This window comes from Anas acuta, chromosome 5, assembly GCF_963932015.1.
Source record: "Anas acuta chromosome 5, bAnaAcu1.1, whole genome shotgun sequence".
Taxonomy (NCBI): Eukaryota; Metazoa; Chordata; class Aves; order Anseriformes; family Anatidae; genus Anas; species Anas acuta.
In genome coordinates, this window is record NC_088983.1 from 58,538,308 (window position 1) to 58,560,212 (window position 21,905).

General features: G+C 39.3%; 1 protein-coding gene and 1 long non-coding RNA gene across 3 annotated transcripts in view; both read right to left on the bottom strand.

Annotated features, from left to right (window-relative positions):
• The window catches only part of CSTF3 (cleavage stimulation factor subunit 3), a 49,192-nt gene that overhangs the window by 12,343 nt on the left and 14,944 nt on the right, over positions 1 to 21,905 (bottom strand). For both annotated transcript variants that reach the window (XM_068685078.1, XM_068685077.1), the window contains 5 exons: positions 4,260 to 4,292; positions 3,789 to 3,886; positions 2,283 to 2,349; positions 2,153 to 2,187; positions 1,919 to 2,045 (listed from right to left, as the gene is read on the bottom strand). In XM_068685078.1, the coding sequence (XP_068541179.1) occupies positions 1,919 to 2,045; positions 2,153 to 2,187; positions 2,283 to 2,349; positions 3,789 to 3,886; positions 4,260 to 4,292 (360 nt within the window). The remainder of the gene's footprint in view (positions 1 to 1,918; positions 2,046 to 2,152; positions 2,188 to 2,282; positions 2,350 to 3,788; positions 3,887 to 4,259; positions 4,293 to 21,905) is intronic.
• LOC137857910 (uncharacterized) lies at positions 4,476 to 16,010 on the bottom strand. Its single transcript, XR_011097368.1, has 2 exons — positions 8,238 to 16,010; positions 4,476 to 8,203 (listed from the first exon to the last, which is right to left on the bottom strand). It is a non-coding gene; the product is annotated as an uncharacterized lncRNA (long non-coding RNA).

A 21,905-nucleotide genomic window follows, 5' to 3' on the forward strand; every position in this document is an offset into this window, starting at 1 on the left:
TTTTCATCGACAAGCAGTAACAGTGCCAAAGCTCACAGCTCTGCCTTTCCCTCTCTTTCTGAAGCAAGGCATGGCTATATGCATACCTTTGTCAGCTCCAGGCACCCCACCCCAGAGAAGGACACGGGGCAGGACCCGTGTGCGCTCAGAGCCCTCCAGAGCAGGAGGGATCTGGCCCAGGGCAGAGCTCACAACTCGATGGAGGGACACAGGCCAGGCAGTGGGCTGCCAGCACTAACCTAACCTCAAGGGGCAGCTCTGGTGGCAGGATAAGCAGCCACTCTTGTGCTCCCAAAACTCAGGATGGGTTTTGCTGAAGCCATTTGCCAGGATTTTGAGCAACATGAGTAGTTTTGAGTCCTGTTCCAACCTGGCATCTGAGCTGGGGACTGATCCCTTGGAGCAGGAGCTCGAGGAAGGCCCCATCTGGATCCTCACTAAGCTATCTGGGCCAGCCAGAACATGAACCCAGCAACGCCCCACCTAGCCCCTTAGTTTAACTCATGGTGCTGGCAACTGACAGGCAGATACTGCTACCCTGTACCTACTGACTGAGCTGAAGGGAAGCTGAAGAGTGTTGCACCCACGAGTATTTCACTTGCAGCTAACACCCCGTGGCCTTTTGTACCAAGATCTACACACGATGTTTCCCCCTGAGGGCCCTGGTGCTCAGCACTGTCTTACTCTGCACCAGGATGGTCTGCAAGCTGAACACGAGCTGCAGAGACCCGTGTCCCAGCAGCCCTCGTCTGAGATGCTGTTTTGCATGACAGACGCCAGGCAAGCAGCCTCGACTAGAAGATACAGAACAAATGTAGGCCAGGTTTCAGCTATCATCTTGACAGGCTCCCTATGTATTGATGAAACCAGTAGAAACAAGCAGTGAGAGCTTTCATTTACTGTGTGGGATGGGTTTACAGGGAAGTCTCTGGCAGCAGCACTGGATTTTCCTATGTAGAAGGCCATGTCATTTGGTACCCTCCCTGGTGGTAAGCGAGCCAGCTGCAGTACCGCTGAGGACCGAGCTGGCGACAAGCTCTGGCAGGACACACTGCTGGCTGCGGGTGCCAGGAGGCGCTCCTGCTGGCTAAGGGGTGTCTAATGCCTGAGGTCAGCAACCCTACAACCGGCACAGTCAGAAACAAGGGAAGAGAAGCAGCCCCTTCTTCCCTGCACAGCGCACGGCTGACCCACGGCCTGTGCTGGGTGCACCATGCGGGGCGAGGGAGCGTGCCAGGCCAAGGCGCCTGCTGGATGGTGCCGAGCACCAAGGCGTTTACCCTCGGTTCTGTATTCTTGCCTGTGGTGAGTGGGGTAGGTTAATAGGCTGCTACCAACAGTGTTTGTGAGTACGCTACAGAGGTGCAGCTACGGATCAGCTTGCAGGGTCAACGAGCTGAGGTTGTGCTCACTGAAGACAGTTTGGCCACAGACTCACCTGAACTGATGCTGGAAAGGCTTCAGGGGAAGGATGGTCGGAGCATTTTAAAAGGTCTTGAGAACATGTGGCTTAATACTATGCGGGAAATCCAAACCATCATAGCTGAATGCCATTTTACCCCGTTCAACTGGAACGAGGGAAAAGCCCCCCTTGCCAACTGATCTGCCCCAGCTTTCATTAAATAGATTCTCTGCCATTGCTAACAGTGATTTCTAATTCACTAGCAATTCAGATGGGCCAGCTGGGGAATAGGACAGTTAAACATATGCTACAAAGTCTTTAAAATAATTAAAAAAAAAAATCAATCAAGTACCTGTACAGTTTTGCTACAGGTGTTTTGGTACCACACGCAAAATGTTTTTACACTGCCAGTTATCTCTTTTACATGTAATTATTTAGTGGATGCAATTTGGGTACTACATTTGATTATAAGATTATTTTTTTAATGTCACAAACAGATTTAGTGTTTTTGATTACCTCTTCGTATTTGTTATAATCTCTCCAGAGCTGTTCTATGTTAATCATTGGATTCACGCACCCACGCTGGTAAACCCTACGGACAGCTGTTATCCTCTGGTTTTCAGCGTAAGATCCTACTGCTTCTCTAAACAGTGGGGAGAGAGATCAATGTCAGCTGTTACAGACCATCACCAGTACGAACATCAACATTACTTTAACTGAACTTAAAATAAATTCTTTTAAGGTACTTACACGCCCTTCAAAAAATTGATGTAATCCACCCAGATCTATGCAAGAAAAAATATTAAATATAATGAAATTAATGTTTAATTGTACTTTATATAAAGTTAGAAATTAAATGTGTTTTCATAGAAAAACATACCTGATATGACATGATTTCCATGCCAATCTTATCCAGAGCAAAATCATATGCCTGAGCCATTTTTTCTCTGAGGAAAAGAACAAACCACAAAGACCATAGAGCAACTTTTTAGTATTTTAGAAAAATCTTTATTTAAGAGCATTTTTTTGTGCAGCAAATTCAGCAAACGTTGAGGAATGAAAAGCATCAACCAATAGTTGAGAGTAAAAAATTTGCATTCGGATATTTTTAAATTCTGCATTTAGGTTTATTTTTAAGAGAAAATTGTTTACATTTATTGGTGGCAATATTGTATACTAATCGCTCCTAAGAACCCCCTTTCTCAAGTATGTGGAAATCCATGCATATGAAGTGCACTCTGAGTTGAAAAGATAGAAACCAAATGCTCTCTAAATGTTCCTTGCTGACAACCTGTTGTTTCCTTTTTCTCTCAGAAATTCTTGACCCTTGTAATTCTCTAAGAACATCAAAAGGACGGGAAAATTTGGAGTAATTCCACTGTGTGGAAAATGGCCAAAATCTTTCATATAATCTTCCACCCCCTAACCCAGAGTGATTCTCTCAAAATTTTAAAAATGTTCACAGAATTCTTCCACTTGCTCAATTTTCAATGAAAATAGCTTTTACGCTGTCTCACTTTTCTCCCAGTTTCCTTTCCTTAGAAGCTTGTCACTACCTCACTACTTTTTTTGTCCACGGTAAAGGGAAAAATAGAGGAAAGTTAAATGACATAAAGATAAGGGATGGGAAGAGGAAAATACTTTTAGATTTTTTTTTTTTAATAATATTTAAAAATCAAAAATCTGCATTTTTTCATTTATGCATCAGTGACTGTCTTGATGGTTGAAGTACACAGAAATTATAACGGGCTGGGAAAGAAACAGTTTATAGAGACTGAAAGACTATTTTTGAAACTTCAAGCAGGAAGAAGGACTGAACTTAGTCCACAGGACTATAAGCAAGCAAAACATAGTAAATGAAAAGAGATGAAAACTAGCATGCCCCAAAGATGCTGACACCCTGATTTTCTATGCTTTGTAGGCCTTCCCAAACTTATTCTAATTACTGATTTATTATTAACTACTCAAAAATAGTACCTCAACTGGAATTGATTTTGAATTTTGTGAAGACTAAACAGGGCACTAAGGGGGAGAATAGCAAAAGACCTGTCTGAGAATGAAGTGTATTTCAGATTAGCTTAAGCACCAATCTCATTTGCAGGGAAACAGCATGGGTGCTCCAGATGGTCCCCTGCTGCTGTCTCACTTCTTCATACAGACCCAGACGGAGGAAGAAATTTTACCCAGCAAGCTTAATTACAGAAACTTTAAAGAAAATGCTTGCAAAATGCAAATTATATATTATTACCACCACCACCCCAAAACCACTCTGCTACAAGGTTCCCAAGCAGGTGTGAGACTCGTGTCCTTTCCCACCCCTTAGTCAAAAATCAAGAAGAGAGTTATTATTAAACTAGAATAATTCAGAGTAACTCTGTTAACTTACTTGTAGCTAGGTAGCTTCCCCTTGGTTTCTCGTACATAGGAAAGGTAACATTTCCATAAATCAATGTGTAAAACCTTCATAAGGCATCGCTGAAATAACTGTTTAATACGTCAAGAAGATGTGATCAGGATTCCAATACAGAATTAAGTTTCTACTTTTAATGCTATACAGTATGAAATAAAATAATTTTGATAATTATGACTAAAATTTATAAGAAAGAATAAATTACTAACTAATTCTTTTGACAAAAATACCTTCATGCTATGCAAGGAAATTGGAAAGAACTGAACAGAGAAATTGCTCTGCTCACTTCACTGATTAGTTTGGTAGCAACAACAAAATTACTTTAGTGATATTTCCTGTGTTTTTGAATAGCTCATTCAAAGACAGATACGATTATTTTCAATCTCAGTTAGTAGAATCAGATATTTTTTTCTTGCTATAAATATTGCATATATTGATAGGACTCACCTTTTCCACTTTGTCATAATTTTTTGCTTTAATCTACAGGGAAGCAGAAAAGAACAAATCACTTAAACTATTTTAGAATAGTAGGAATATATTTTGCATACAGTATTAAACATTCCAGTTTGGCTAACTAAGCTAACTACATTCCAACTTCACATAATGCTTCAATGATACAATTAAACATATAAAAACCATATACCCAGTTTAGCTTTTTCAAAAATTTTTATTATTTATTTTTTTTACTTCCATTAGGGCCAAAAACACAGTCTCAGTAGGCAAAGTTACTTCCTTATACTCTGGTTTGGACACCCACACTTTCCTCTTACTTTGAGGAACTTTGTTGTCTTAAGAGCTTATCTATTGACTTCGGTACCAAAGTCTCTGTATCAGGATTCAGCAAACCCCAAATACCATATTTACAAACATGTAACATGTTTCTTTTGCCATGCTTTATATTTTGACATTTATTTCTCAAAGTAAGCTTTGACTTAGCAGGCTGATGCTGAATAAGAGAATAATGCACGCTCCAGAGAACCTCTTTTTCAACACGTGCCACCCCAGCCCTGGTGCTGCCCTCCACAAGACCCCAAAGTGGTCTTTAATGAAATTTGCTATGTTGCACTGCAGTTTTTTAAGTATCAAAACCCCCACTTAAATCTCATTGCCCTTTGTTGAGGGGGTTCACAGCTGTTACTTCACTGGGAAGCGGGAGGCTCGGCCAGCCTCTTCTTCTCCCCAGGCAGCACACGGGGATTAACCCAGCAATTACATCATTTTACATTGTTCTCTTTTTAAAGCCTGAGTGAATTTTTAATGGGAGCTTTAGGAAACACCAACTACTCCGCAGGAGGCCTACGGTCGACCTTCACCGTACCACAACTCTTCCTGGCTCTCTTCCCTCAGCCTCTCGGCTCTCGCTGACACCCCGGACTCCAGGCCCTTCAAAAACAGGATCCCCATTTCTCTCTCTCACTAACCTGAGCAATTAAAAATGCAAGAATTCAAGTGAATTTTGCAGGTAGATGTCATAGGCATGCACTGCAAAGTAGAACCTCACGCCAGCAGTGCCTCCAAGCTGGAGCAGCACCAGGCCCAGGTTTGAGGGATCTGACAAAACCCCAGGAGTTTCGCAGGAGTTGGGCCTGGTCACCTCATGTACTGAACACACAGCTTTCACACGCTTTTTCTAAAAGCTATTTGGTTAGGAGACAGCTGCCCATAGGAATGACCGGCTGCAGAAACGACAGCGCTCTGCAACAAGATGGCTCGAAGGAGTCAGGTGGAGGGGCGGGCCATTTCTGCTTCCTCGCAGCTCCTGGTGAGAGCAGCACAGCTTTTCAGGCTCTAACCAGCAACCACGGTACTTCTATAACTGCTTAGGCAGAAGACTTCTGTGGACACAAGTGAAGGAGGCAGACCCCACACTATCTTCAGTTGAAGGAAAACTCCTAATATTTGAAATTCCTCCTCCACTGCAAAGTCAAAAAAAAAAAAGACACCTCCCATTCTCACTTAATCCATTTTTGACAGTCAGTAGCACATCAGGTTCTCCAGCATGTCTTAAAATATGACAAAAAGGATTCAGCTCAGTAAGGAGCAAGAGCTCTCATCAGCGTGTCCCACCCCCTGCACACTCCTTTTGTCCTTGGCCACCTCATGGAAAAGAACAGATTTTGTTTTGCATGCCTAGTACAGTGCGAAGCTGCCTGCACGTTTTCCCCCTTCCTTTACTCAATCAAAACCTTCAATAGGAGGAACAGAAACTTTTTTTTTTTTTTAAGGAATAACTCCCCAGTAAAAAGAATAAACTGACTTTTTATTGAAAGTTATTCCATGGCTTTGTCACTGACAAAGGCACGGAAGGTGAAAAGAACTTGTATATGCTTAAATTAAAAAGCCGTAAATACACAGGACAAAAGAGCCTACCCTTCAAGTCTAGCTCTGAAAAAACCTTTTGCATGCCTGCTGCGAGCTACTCTGCCAGGGAGAACTCCTAGCTGCAGATGGCAAGGCGAGGATGCTGCCTTCCTGCCTGTTTATCTCCCTGCCTTTACCAACCAGTGCCCACCAACAACCCCACATAAATGACCCAGACTGATCTCAGTAATTTTATGACATCGGGTAAGTGTGGAGCAATCCCACTCAATGGTTTACCAAAGCGATTTTATTAGCATGGCAGCACCGTCACCGAGCACCACCAAAAGACAGAGCATGAGAAACACCAAGTAGCTTACATGTGCTTCCAATGAACTGATCTGCACCTCAAGACCTTTAAAATTAAAATATTTTTGCTAAGAAAAAATAATACTCTTTATTTGCATGTGTTATAACTCAAATAACAAAGTATTTTCCACATGAATTACCAAATACATGAAAAGCTGCTGTCCACACTTGGACTTTTTGGACTTACGCCAGTGTTACATAGTTGTTACCCATTTCCAACATCTAATTGTTAGTGAAATCTTGGTACCAGTGAAGTTATGAGGTTGAAGATAGATTGAGGGGAGAGAGAGAGGGAGAGAGAGAGAGAGAGAGAGAGAGAGAGAAGCAGCACTTGCCAGTGCTTGCTGGGTGTCGCTCACTTGGGTTTTCAAAGCCAGAGGGAAGAGCAGCGATTTCTCCTGCTGGAATTTGTTTGCATTTCTTGGCTCACAGGCAAGCATCCTGGCTGCCCCGGCACAGGGACACCTCAGTGACGGGGCAGGCAGATCACCAGAAAGGGGATGCTGCCTCCAGGACCCACTACCATGACTACTACTTTTCTCGTTTTTTCCTATTACAGACACAGGAACAGGCTGTGATCAAATACAGAGAAGCGTTAAAGGATTAACATGAATGTTGTATTTTTGTTCTTTAGTAAAAACAGAACAAAGAGCCATATATCTTTACAACAGATTGTCCTCGGATTTCTAACGCTGCCTGTGTTCATGTTCTGTTCCTCTCCAGTATTATTTTAATCCAAAAGGTAGGTGATACCCTCACAAAGGTCCCTCACGAGTCCATCAACTACAGAATGAGTTTAGGAATATCAACATTCTAGGGTAAAGTTATTATCTATAAGAATATCCCCCTTCCATCCTTGAAGACTATAAAAAGATATAGTCTGGCTATAATCTGATGCTCCTGTAGTAAAACACATCAGAGTTTGCCTTCCTCTGCCTGTGACAATAAGGAATTCCAACTATTTGCTAAAAAAGTCTTTTTACATTTGATGATCCAATAGGAAGGTTAAGTCACCACTGTATCAGCTTTGTACCAGACAAATTCTTAATAATAGGGTAAAATTGCTCCCCAGAATACACTACATACTTCCCAGTAATTAACTTCATAAACATTCAAGGGCAAAATTTAATCCATAAGTTACACTGCACTTCACTTTGTTTCAATCAAGCTTGTAAGTAAAGTTAGTACATGGTCCTTAAGGATCAGCATGGCTTCTTCTGCCATGGCTCATTTTTTAGAGACCTCAGCTACTCCTAAAGCCCAACCCTCTCTCCAAGTAGGTAATAAAAATAAAATCTGATGTCCCTTACTCGTGGTCTCCAGCTGAATCCAATGCTGCTGCACCTCTGTGAGGAATAACACTCTTGCCCTCTGCCTTACCCACCTCCCAGGCACTGCTCTCCCGTGGCTTTAGCAACTTTTTTGGAAGAGTGGCCTGAAGAACACATCTGGGTGCAGCCAGCAGAGTGCATGAGCTGGTGAGGAGAGAACACCACAGCAGCACCAGCATTAACTTCCAGGGGACTTCCCTCATAGTGACTGCTATTTTAAAAACTATTTCCTGAAATCTGGTTTCATTATAAATAATAACAACGTCTTTAATGTTTGTTTCTTTTAGGAACACATGCACACCCTATGCTTCAGTGCACAAAATTACAGACAGAGCATGCATGTACATATGGGAAGCCTTCCTCTGTTTATTAACTGGAGCTCACTTTTAAAGGCTGCATTAATTAATTAATATTAATATTAATTCACACATATATTAATTCACACAGTTAGATGACAGGTTATTATATAATTAAAAAGTTCCATTTTGAGAGAAAATCAGCCTATACCAAATTTAACACAACCGAATCCACATGTGTCAGCATCATTACTTTTTTTTTTTTTAAATGCCTTGATCGTTAAGGCACGATTTTTTTTCTTTTAAATAACCTTCTACATACTGTCAAGCCTGGTGGGATACAATTAGCATCTTTACTAGTATCAACGTGTAGGATTAACAAAATACATTCGGGTATTTTATATCAGGTACCTTTGTACCTGTTTCCAAAACACAGGTTCGAGTTGGCTGGAGAGATGTTCTCACTTTATTTGCCGAGTAAATACTGCTGGGACTACTGCAGTTCACACTTCTCAGAGTGGCTCAAGGAAACAATCTCTGAAAGGATGGAGAGAGTGTAACATGCTGCAATCTTCCACACATTGTCTTTTGTTGTTTGCTGACACTTCCAGTCAGCGGAAGAGCAAATCTGTGGGCTAACTGCGAGACCACGTCACACAAACATTTTCATGTCAAATACCAGCAGTTACCCTAGCAAATGGCAAACCCAGCTCTGTCCGAGTGCATGAAATGCAGGTGAAATGCTGTAAGCGTGTCAGCAGGACAAGTAAAGAGTCACACAGGGGGAACACCACACTCACATGGGGACATTAACCCAAGGAGGCTGGATTATAACTGCCCAGACAGTAACATCAGAGTTATTTTTATGTATGCTGAACAAAGCACACACTTCCTTTCTGCAAGGCATTCCAAGGCTAAGCCAATGACCTCCTTTATTAAAAACCATCAGCACACAATTGCAGATGTAATTTCTGTAATGCACAGTTGTGCTACAATTTATATCAGATGTACTGAAAAAATCAGTATTTCTGCACTTTCATCGGGAGTGTTAATATTCCTTATGAAAATACAGCTTTTTTCTTGTTGTTAGTAAAGACTGCAGAGAAGAGATACAGTACACAGAGTATTCAAAAACTCATTTATTCAAAGTGTAGTAAGATGACTTGCAAAGTATTTTCATCCAATGTAGTGTTACTTCTCACATTTACGTGGTTGTGCCTCAATTTGAAAGTCTGTCCTAAAATGCAATTCTAAAAGCTCCTTAAAATGATTCTACCTCAAGTGTCTTCATCTGCTACTATACGTCCTATTTCTAGAGTTTCCATAACCATGGCACTATAGCAAAATCTAAGAGTTGTCTCTACTACATATATCAACTTTTGAAGGCCTATCTCCTGACAGGATGCCCCCACAGCTGCCATAGAGATGGCTACAACATAGAGCAAAAAAGCACCATTTTGCAGTCTGTTTCCTGATCACAACCATCTTTTATGAATTGTACGTGTTTGATTACCAAAATAGTGAACTATCATAAGCTACCATGTATGTCTTTATATTTAGATATACTTTGAATTTTCTCATAGTATTTAAGAATATATCAACATTACAATAATTAAGAATGTGGCTTAAGCCACTGAACAAGCCCCGTAATCCTTAAAGTCCAATTACCAGTTAATATCTTAGGTAAGACAACAGACAACGGGCAGCTAGTGAAGATGTTGACCTTCGATAGCAAAATTCAGGGCCACGTTACCATTTTCTGTTAAAGACAGGAAAAATAGCAAAGGAAGGCCCTGTCTACCAGAGAAGTGACCATCAGTAAATGAATGACACCAGTTTTCCTCAGGGAACTAAATTGCAATAGGAGACTGGGAGAGGACAGTGGCAGAGCTAGAGAGGTGGATGGATAGCTAGGAATAGGCAAGGTTGTTTTTCGCTCACTAATTACAAGAAATTTGACATTACACCCTCGTGATCCCAAAAGCTTTAATAGCCTTCAGAAGCAATTTAGCCCAAGTACACGCAAGCCCGTCAGAGGAAACCCTTTTTCCTCTCAAAAGGCATCAACCTAGACAGACCTCCACATTACCAGCTAACTGTAAAACAGTAATACAAAATGTAAGACTAAAGACTTGGAAAGCCTAATTCCCTATCTGTGAGCGGAAAACTCGTGGAACTGCAGCACGGTTGATGTCAAAAGGAACAGCTGGAGGTCATTTGGTCCAACCTGCCTTGCTCGGGCACGGCCACCCAGAGCAGACTGCCCAGCACCATGCCCAGGCAGCTTTTGACTATCTCGAAACAGATAGTCTGCTTTAGTTCACAGCTTAGTGCAATTGAATTTCCATATACAGACAAATCTTTCGGAACAGTATCTGCCTCTATTCCTTACAAAGCATACTGGCATCATGGTCCCGCAGCGAGGCACTTTCTTCATGTAAGAGTAAGAGCAAGTGTGAACAACCCCCTCCCAAGATTTTTCCAAACACTGTGAGGCAATCCTGTATTCTCTGCTAGTTTGGTCTCCATCTTATAATACAATTCATTTTTATAAATAGTAATTTTCAACCAATAGACATTTTATGTAGGAAATTTGCCAACTATCAAATTATTATCTGTATGAAGTAGTTCACAAATGCTAAACATCCTCCCCATTATCTATTCCTTTCTAGCCATATTCATCTTCATACCTAGACTGTCTGTATTTTTTTTGTTATTATTTTTTAATAAAAAGTCAATTTTAAACATGCTCGGGGGCTTATAACTTCCTCTTTAATTTCATACTCACTTTAAGCCACAGTAGAGAACATCACCACACATTCACAGTCCTGTAAGCTGCCTTGCTTCCAACCTGACTTAGGCACTTTGGCTCTTCCTACATACTTTAATTCACTTCTACATCTCATTTCTATTTCTCCATGTCTTTTGTATTTTACAACAGCAATAGGAAGCGTTTTCAGATGGCTAAGAGATCTACAGCTACCCTTTGCAATTATTATGAAACGTGCTATTTCATAAAGCAATGGGTCTTTGTTCACCTAGTATTAATTTTACATTGATTTCACTGTCAGAGAAACAAATTTACAGGACTCAAAATCAAACAGCAGCCATGGCTAACCCATTAACATGACAAAATGCTGCAAGGTAAGGACCTGATGTCTTAGCTTTTGAGCAGATCACTGATGTTAAAAAGTTAAATTAAGATGTAAGCATAAAACCAATACACAGCCCAACCTAATGAGGTAGAGATGCCCAATTTGTAAGCTTGGATAAATTACACTCATCATCTAACCTCATCCACACATGATGAGCAGTCTCTCAGCACTGGCAACTGAACTGGACATCCACATTCCTCTAACACTTTTTTTTTTTTCAGTTAGCTTATTGATATTACAGGCATCCTACTCAAGGTTGCTGAACAGCAGTCTGCCATCATTAGCGATGCACTAACCCAGTAACCCAAAACTCCCTGTGATACTGAGACCTTAAAAACAATACAGGGATCAGACTGCTGTGACAGATAACTTATCTTAAGAGGTACCTGAGACATCACTACCTGGTAGAAATAAAATTAAAAGCCACTTGTTTCATCACACAGACCTCACACTTTAAAGCTCTTGAGATCTACCTTCAGACTCTTGATTTAAGATCATCTAGTTGCTTTTGACTACTATTGGAAGTTAAGTGTTTGTGACAATAACGCACCTCATTAAAAAATAATTGTTCCATATTTGATTTTGGTGTCCTCAAAATATCTGAGTAAGAAAATGATTTTTTTAAAATGTAATTTGATGATACAATTGGGGAAAAAAGGGACATTTTGGGTGGCAATAAGATCCCTGGTAGGACTGTACTTTGATGACTTATTATGCTCACTGCGTGCCTACAAGCAGTTCTAATGCATTATTTTCAAATACACTTGTGTTTAAAAAAACACAGAAAATGACAGTTTTGACAACTATAATAATTTCATACTGTAATTTATGACTTTTTTTTTTGTAGAATGAAGTTACCAGATAATCCAAATTTTTGTATGGAAAGTTTCAATAGTTCTCCATCTAAGATATGTTCATGAAACAACTGAAAAAGCTGGAATTCCTTACTTTTTTAAAAGAGATTTTGGGATACGTGCTTAAAAAAGCAATACATATAGAAGGGGAAAAAAGTTACCTTAAATAGTGTCTACACAAACCGAAAGAAGGGTTAGAAGTAAAAATTATCAATGTTTAGGACCCAAAAGGACTACTGCCCTTTTGAAGTGGCCAAATTCATTCAGAGACCATGCATCAATTCCTCTAATTTTTTAGAGTGAAAGCAGTCTAAAAAAGGCCTTCCTCAAATTGAAGACAATCCAAGGAAAAGGAACAGAAGATTCTCAAGCAGGAGAGTGGTACTAGAAAATGTAATTGTAATACAACATAATCTTCTTACAGTTACAATGCTAGTGCAGGACTGGCTTGGCCTGTCAGCAGAGGACAAATTGTTCTTAATGTTTTGTCTCCACAGTTGGAACAGAGAGAGCAATTTTCCAATTATTTGTTGCAAAAATGGCCTGAGGCTAATGTTGTTAAAACCAGTAGATTGCCCACAAGCCTCCACAGATGCCTAGGGGCTCTGCTTGACCACAGAAGACAGCTGTCTCGTCACAGGAAAATAAGAATCAGATACGATAAAGTTAATAGTGGAGAATAACGCTCATGCCCAAGTAATTCTCAGCATCTTGGCTGCTTTGTTGCATTCATCTTCTGAATTTGGAGCTGACAAGATGTGCACCATGTTACACTACAACCTTATTAAAACCACACCAACTACACTTGAGCTGCAACACTGCAAAAATGTTGTAAGGAAGGGATGTGGGTTTAAATCCTGGCTTTCCCATGGATTTCCTAAGAAATCGTGCAGCAACATCTTTTTTCATTTAATGAAGTGGGAAATTGTTAGCCTCAGAAATGTAAGATTAACCTGATGACCGAGCTATTTTTGTTCTACAGCAATGTAATATTCTAATTAAAGCACAGAGAATTACTGCATTTTTCTAATGCAGGCAGCTGCCCCTGTCAAAATCCTTTGTATGTCTGTTAGAAAAAAAAAGAAATTTCTCTGTTCCCTACAAGTTTGCATATTCTCGGTCATAGTTAATGGACGGTCTCCTCTATGATGTTAAAAAAGGAAGGACCATATTGGAAAAGTCAATGCCCACACTTTTGTCTTTTGGTAAGAGACAAAATTAACTACAGAAGTAGCATTCAATGCTAAGAATTAATGGTTTCTTTCAACATATGAGTTTTACTGTAGTGTCTCCTCAGTATCTACTTGGATTGATCACAAACTGCCTAATATAAAACCCCAGGAATGATGGGAATCTTCTTGGTAAAGACTGGCTCCAAGTGGACCGACTTTGCACAACTATTCTGCGACCTCTGTTTCTAAAATATTTGAGTGTAATTATTCACTATGACAGCTTATCATACTACTTAGTGCATAAAAAACACTTCCCTAGAATATTTAAATCCTATGCTTTCTTTCCACTTAAACACAGTGTGATTAAAGTTTTTCAAGCAGCTTCCCCTTCTTCCTCTTTTAAACTTCAACTTGATGACTTCAATGGTTAAAGCTAAGCCTGGCAGGCTTCTGCCTGTGGGAAGAGTCACACTATTCATTAAACAGGATAAAGAGAAAAAAATTATGCATATCTGTGAGAGCTGAACTTAATGCTTAGATTGACTTACTAAGCTACCTTACAGAACTAATTGAATACATAGAGGAAAAACTCAAATAGAAAAATAAAAATAGAGATTACACATTCCCCCACTCTTTAGAAATTCAAGGTGACATTTCTACTGTAAGATTACCTTGTTTTTTTTTTTTTTTAGACCTTTAGCCTGAAGTCTTTAATTTTACAGGTAAACGCAAAGTAACTCACACCTCATGTGAGGGATTTTCTTCCGTCTTTATAAATTCATTGCATTATTCCTACTTGAAATTCATCAGTATCAGATAAACAGAGGGAAGCGCTGCTCTAACTTCCAATTTCGATAAAATAAAAATGTCACGTTCTAATGTCTATTTCACCCACAGCTGGTAGGTGCATTTAGTTTATTTCATGTCTTATGAAAAGATGAAATACGAAAGCCCATTACAAAAGCCCTATAGAAACACACAGCCCACGTGGCCTAGCAAGGCAGATGAAATACAACTGCCTTCCCACCACTGTCCCAGTCTCCTCCCATCTTTCCACATCTAAAACTCAGAGAACAAATACCAGAAGGCAGGGTCACCTGCTCAAGCTAAATAAGCTACCTACACAAGAACGAATAAAATGAAGTGGAAGGTATTTCAAATTCAAAGCTGATGACAAGATTAAATGATGTAATCTGTAGTCTGCCTGTAAACGAGTACTGCCTAAATCTATTTGACAAAGAGGCACGAGATGCATATTTTTATGAACCCACTTAAAACACATACGTAACCAGCTGCAATGATACATGAGATTTTTGTTGATGGGAACTGAAAGACTTAAGAGGTCATCTGAAAGCATGTGACTGCAAGCCAACTTTTAAAAGACAACTATCACCTTTTGAAAGTAAAGCTATGTAACACCAAAACACACACGAATATTGCATTATTTATCTTAAAGAATACTTCAGTGCCTTGATCCAATAGGGATCTGAAATGAGTACTTGCACAGATTAATGCATAGACTTGCCAAAGAAAGGTTAGTCCTGACCCCTAAGCTAGAAAGAAATACCTGCTTACTGACAAGAAAGGGAGGTGCTTTTACATACACCTGCACAGCCCAAAGAAATACAGCTGGTAGTTCTCTCCCTCTTGCCAGAGAGCACTCTGAATAACTAAAGCTCCTTTTCAGGAACAAACTATTTGATATTAATCAACTTATTTCTTCCATTGCTTGTCACAGTTAAAAATTAGTTTGCTCCTACACCCTGGAACCAAGAAGTGATGATGTTCATGTAGAATCAGTCTAGGAAGCTGCTGTAAGAGACAGGAGAGACCCAGCCAGGTTGTTATTCCTTCTCCTGTTCCTCAAATTGAGTTTTTTGTTTTGTTTTGTTTATCGCTATAATTGGTAGTTCAGAAACCCAGAATAAGTAGTTCTCAACTCTTTTGTGGAAAACAAAACAAAAACAAAACCAGCTTCTTTAGTAGACAAACACCTGGTAAATATGATCCAGTCCCTGAGGACTCTGCTTTAACTTCTAACATAGTGGTATTGGACAAAGACTGGGCAGCAAAGTACAGAATAGGACGCACATTAGAGAATGCAGAATGTCTGCCAGTTTCAAAAACTGAATTAACAACCAGCATGTACAATCTCAGCTGATTTCTTGCATCCGATTTGCTGCACAGATGCGCACCTTATACAGAATTATGGTAGTTTGGTAGTTGTCCTTTGTTTTATTTGGCCAGTTAAGCCAGGATGCCGAGAGGAGCATCTGATCCGATCTAAGCACATCAAGCGCTCAAGAACACCAAACCACCACCATCTGTGGAAATAACATGTAATTAACATAGTAGCTTTCCCAATCATTGTATTGCTGGCAGAAAATATTTGGTTTAGTAAAAAACAGAGCACCGCTACTAAAACATAATGTAGACTACCCAGATTGAGAAGATACAGCTCACAGCAAAACAGACAGGGTTCTAAAGAAGAGGTGAATTTCCCCTCACTCTAACCTTAGCCTCGTGTTGGAGGAAGATGGTGCTTGCACTCATTTTGGTGTACGTCATCATAACAATTCAGCATGCTCCAAAATCCAGTCTGAAGATTTGAGCACATGGCAAAGGATTACTATGAAATCTCTGATACACTGATTCAGCCAGCACTTGAGCAAATTGTCCTTGAACATATTTTGTAGAGAAAACTCTGCTCACACAGAGCAGAAACCATAGGTGAAAAAGAAAAGGTGAAAAACCGTAATCTACAGAGTTTTTAGCAACTCTGCCAGCCTGGGAGAAAAACAAAATACAGATTCAGTGCTGAATTCAAATAGTTGGTGCATACTAACATTCAGTCAAGATTTCTGTACGTTGGAGGTACAGAAGCACACTCCAAGAGCAACGAAATATTTCAACTATCAAGTTTTTGCAGAAGTGACAGACTGCTAAAAGCCCATCATGCAGGTAACAACTCATTATTGCGGTCTTCATTGTGTTCAGACCAATGATTGACAAAAACAGCAAAGCCAGATTTAGAGACGCATGTATTTTTCTGTTTTATAAATGCAAAAGACACAGACTACCCTTATTCCTAGTATTTCTGAAATGTGAGAAAACATTAAATTTTTCTGATGAGAAAACTGAATTTAGAAAACACCAGTAAACTGATGAATATCTAAGATTCATTTTTTTAAATAGGTGAGGTTTCTTATGCACTAGATTTTTTAACAGCGAAGACAAGCAGCAAGAACAGCAGAAACTGTGTCATTATGAAGAGAGAAACTTACCTCCATCTGCTCTTAGTGCAAGTAAAGTACTTCTGCTCAATTAAATTGTCAACTAACTTTAATATTCCATGCTACTTCCCTTTTAAAATCCATTTTTAACACACAAGAAGTGTGGGTGGGGGATAGCATTTTAAAATACTAAACTTAAATCAAATTTACAAAAATGCAAAACTTAAGTAGTGTTTAGTCACAACTTATAGTGGAGAAATGAAGTTTTAACCTTTAACAACAGCGCAGTCAGTCTCCTGCTCAGGCTTGCCATCACTGAAATTTCATCAAGGGCGAATACCATGGGGAATTCTGAGCTTTTGAACAACTCCTTATACTGCCCATCCTACTTACGTACTGTTGTGCTGCACTTCCGTGGACAAGCACTGATAACATCTCCCTGAGGAATGATGGCTGGTGGGCAGCAACAGGAAGGTAACATGCACTTAGCAGGGCAACAATTCCTTTTGTTTGGTTGTTTTTGGAGGAGGAGTTGAGGGACACTGCTCTGTTTAAAACAATTTCGCATGGTTTTGGGTAACAGGACCAAAAAGTCATGCGTCGGGAACTATATTAGAGTACACTTCTGTAATGTAAGCGCAAGTGGCCACTAGAGTTGTCAGGGGTACCTACTTGCATTTCTGAAGATTTATCCCTATTTAAGACCTATTTGAAACCTGAATTTCTTCAGTATAAGCAAATTGTACTTTCTTTCAGTTACTTGGTGTATTGTCATCACAATGAAGCAAGCATTTCTAGCACAATTTGACAAGCAGCCAGAATTTACAATTCCTAAAGCCACAGCCAGCCTACAAGAATTATGGATTTCCCCTAGCAAAATTAAAACAGCCCAGGGCTCTAGGTACAAGGCTTGCTAATTTAGTATGAAGGAAATGTTTCTTTGTGTATGAACTTGTTAGCACTATTGGGTTATACAGGCAGACTTCTGAAGCATAATGCTTATACTACAGCTGTTACTGTGTTGTCTATGGAAAACCTGTAGAGAGGTGGCAATCAGCATAGCCAAGAGAGAAGGAAATTGTAAGCTGAAATTCCTCGAGGAGGATGCTTTACAAAAGCAAATTTCTGTAAACTTTTGCCCAAACACTGTAGCTCATCTTCAAGTTACGTTACTTTTGTATTATTAAAAGTGCACTCCACCTCTCAGTAGATGGAAACCTCCTCATGTTAGTATTGCTCTTTTCTCCAGAATAGAAACATCAGTGAAAGGGTTTCTTGTACCTTAAACTCCTGCATGGTACAAATAAACTGAATTTTATGTTCTAATTATCCTTGATACAGTACAAAAGAACAAGCTGCAGAGAGTAACTAAACTTCAGGGATTTCACAGCAGTAGTTCAGGGAAAGTTTAAAACAACTCCAGAACTGTTCATGCAACAGCCTGTGCACTGCATGGTACAGGCTGCTACATGGTATTGCATTTGTAAGAGGTACACGTTACAAACACATCAGCATCCATAAAGATGCACAAGCGTAATGTGATGTTAAGAGCACCAGACTTCTGCAATATTTAGGATATTAAAAAGTTCATCATAGATTAGTTTTGCATATATAGGTTAAATAAAGTCAAGAAAATTTCAGAAAAGTAAATAAAAATACAAATTATTATTCCATTCTTAGGGAATCTTCCTCCCTTTCTTCCCCATCAAACCCAGCAAATAGAAGCATGCTTCTTAAATACAAAGAGCATCTCAACTGTCCAAAGACAGCTTTTCTTCATAAGGATTCTTGGGACTTCTTTGTCATCTGACGGGTGCATTGCAAGGGCACGCTGCAGGAGTCTTTTTTTTTTTTTAAACAGTAAATGCACTTCTAACTCTATGAAAACATACAAAAATATTTTTTTGATAGAGAGGGACACAAAATGGGAAGAGGAAGACCTATACTCAGCTGCAGAGTTTAAGAAAAAAATGTAGAGCAGGAAATGTAGCTTAGTTTTTCCCCCCACTCACACTTAGCATCACGTTTCAATCAGTATTTGTATGTAACACAACAAATTGACGTTTTTTGTAATGCTAAATATATTCAACTTTAAGATTATGCACTAATTATTTTCCTAAGTTACACAAGTAGCTATAAACATTTAAAACACCTAAGTATACTAACTGTTGGCAATTTGTACTGATAAACTCAGATTTCTATTTAGCATGATTTTAAAAGAAAATGAATTGCGCTGTGCAAGCTCATCACATAACCACGTAACGGAAAATCACAGAAATGTCTTAGGTTGGAAGGGATCTCTGGAGGTCACCTGGTCACACAACTTTGCATGTGCACATACATAGTTTGAGAGATTCCTGAGGAATCCACAGAGATGGAGCCTACAGCATGTTTAATTTAGCCATAAAAGCTAAAATAGTCAATGATCATGAATTTTAAATAGTGACTTTGCTACTTCAGCTCATTATGTATTAATTATGCTTTTTTTGATTTCATCCTACCCATCATTTAGTTAATTAACATATATAATGCATGTATATTCCGGGGACCAAGCCCCTAGCAGAAGCTCTATGGATGCAGAATTTGAGAGAAGCCAAATACATTTGTTGCCTGCCCTTCGGATATCCTGAAAGCAGATTTGAGATGAATTGTATCAGTGTTAAACCAGGACCAGCCACTTACTAGTTCCAAAGCCAATTTGAAATAATTTTGAAAAATAATATCAAGTATGTATGCTCTCCCCAGCTCGGGGGAGAAGGGGTGAAAAGCAGTACACTAATACATATTTTCTTACACACTAAATTAAATTCCTAAATTAAAGGAGAACTTAATAGGAAGTTGTGCCAGAACCCTTATACGCACTGTAAAATGCCACCAACTGTAACCATTACACACTTTATTTCCTCCAAAAAGAAAAAAAATAGAGCATGAGGAAAAAAAAGCTTTAGGAATTTTTGTTCTTTGATGTAGCATCTTCCCTTTTCTTAAGGAAAAGGGAACAAAGACTCAGCTGCAGCCAGGTTGCCCTTTTTACTGGTAGGTCACACTACAAACATTTAAAATATATTTGTTTTTCTGTATAAATGTAGCTCCCCTGAGCACAGCAAAGTTACTTCACTATATATGTTGTATCTGCAGGACAGCACACTAAAAACCTGCTGCCTCACTTTTGCATATGTAACCCATTTTAATCTCTGAGGAGCTTCTTTAAAAAAAAAAAAAAAAAAGATGTTTAAACACTTGGAAAGCAAGTGAAAGCCTTCACCTCTCTAAGACATAGTATCTGAATTTGATGCTTTTGTTAGTCTTGACTCAAAGAAATAAATCACTTAACTAGGCACCATTTTGCAAGTTGCCTCTCTAGTCCAAATGAATGATTACCTAAGTATTTTTTGAATGTATTTGATGTCTACTCTTATATAAATCAATACAAAAGGATCTGACTGTTTACAGCAAGAGTTTGTTCTGCTGTACTCATGGCTTAACAGTTCCAAGTGTGTGCAGTCACTGCTCTATCCAGATTCACGCACTGCTTCTTTCTTATTCCCACTTATTCCCCATTTTACGCATTCAGGTAGTGCAAACCATGGGGGATCTGAAGAGATGAAGCTGCCCTCATTAGAAAGTTTTATGTGGTCACGTTACAGGAGTTTAACAAGGTAAGATGGCATCACACTACTGAACTTTCCAAATGGGTTGATTCAGAGGAACAGTTTGAATTAATTCATAATGATAAAGCCCATACAGGTACCCATCTGCAAGCTCTATAACTGTCTTGCTGAAACAGAGTCAGGCTGAAGGTATGACTAAAATTATTACAACTCCTCAGCATATCAATAAATCTAGCTTTCCTCCCTTTGGAGAAAGTACAACATGTTTGAACCGTGCATGTCTTTAGCCTAGCAGTCTGTCTACAAAGACCTTTGGTTGAAAGATCTACCTGAAATATTTCTTAATGTGCGATCAGTAATGTGTTCACTGGAACTTGTGAAAAATAATATTAGCGCATGGGCCCTGTCAGGTGGCTCAGAACAACCTGCTTTTATGAGAAAACACCTAAAGCCTGATCCAACGTTCATACTTCAGGTTAGAAGCAAGCTCTATTAAAAAGTCTTATATCTGGAGGCAACAGGACTCTGCTCTGTAATACTATTACTGAAAACTGTCCATGAATTAAATGAGAAGAGCATCTTTCTACTTAAAATGCCTACCCTTAGACAGAAACATTTCTGACAGCATAGTTCCACTGAACTCTGCAAATGCTCTCATACATCTGTTATGAGCATTTATTATTACCAAAATGGCTTTAACCCCCAATATGAATCAAATTCCAATCCCTTATAAGACCTTTTAATATGAAGATAACTGCATGTATAATATATGCCACAAGAAATACCTGGATGCCTTGCGTACAATGGTACAGTCATGTACCAATGGATTCTATGTACATCATCTCATTTTTGAATTATGTAAGAATGGAAAAAATGTCAAAGCTTGTTGTGTTAACTACACAACGCTTCATTGCGGAATTCCAAAACTGGATGTAGAACACTTGTCACATTGAACCAGCATCGAGAAAAAGCATACCCTATTAAGGGAAAAAAAAACAATGCACACTTTTAAAGAGTGCATACTAACAGCGCACAGAATGAAAGAATTGCTTTCACTGAAGTTGCTAGTTAAGAGAAGCCACTGTGTTTCATTGCAGCAGTGACTCAACAGCCTTTTCACAATCTGCAAAGAGATCCTGTAGCAAATAATGATTTGTTTTATGCAGCAGCACTAACAGATATGGGTTAGCAGAAAGTGTCCTCCCAGCCAGTGGGCTTCTCAAAACCTGAAGACAGATCAACAAGTAACTCAACCAGCTGACAACTGGAAGCTGGAAAAGATGTAGAAAGGAATGAGAAATTACAATACGCTACTTCAAATCACAGCTCCTTCATCTATCCAGATGAAGATAACCAATCTGTAGCTAATAAGTGATTCATACGAAAGCTCTGTATTTACGATAGGTTCTTTCAGGTTCAGACCTTGGAAAGAAGCTGGCATTTGCGTCTGACCTGACACACACATACTCCTCCCCCCCTTTCAGAACATCAGCAGAAGGATCAGCACATGATAGGAACAAAAGAAGGCACACAATGAGGAAAGTTGTCACTGTCTTCGTTACACTTGGAAGTGAGACTTCAAAGGTGTTGTGAACAAGTGTTTTATATAACTAACATTTCCAATGTTCCTGTCACCCCTCATTGAAAGAATACGACAGAACAAGAAGCAGTCCATGTTTATTCATGTGAAAACAGCAACACACTATAGAAAAGGGTTCCCAGTAATCTCTTCATTAAGCATCACTTCCACTTCAAAATTAAAACTCCTAATACT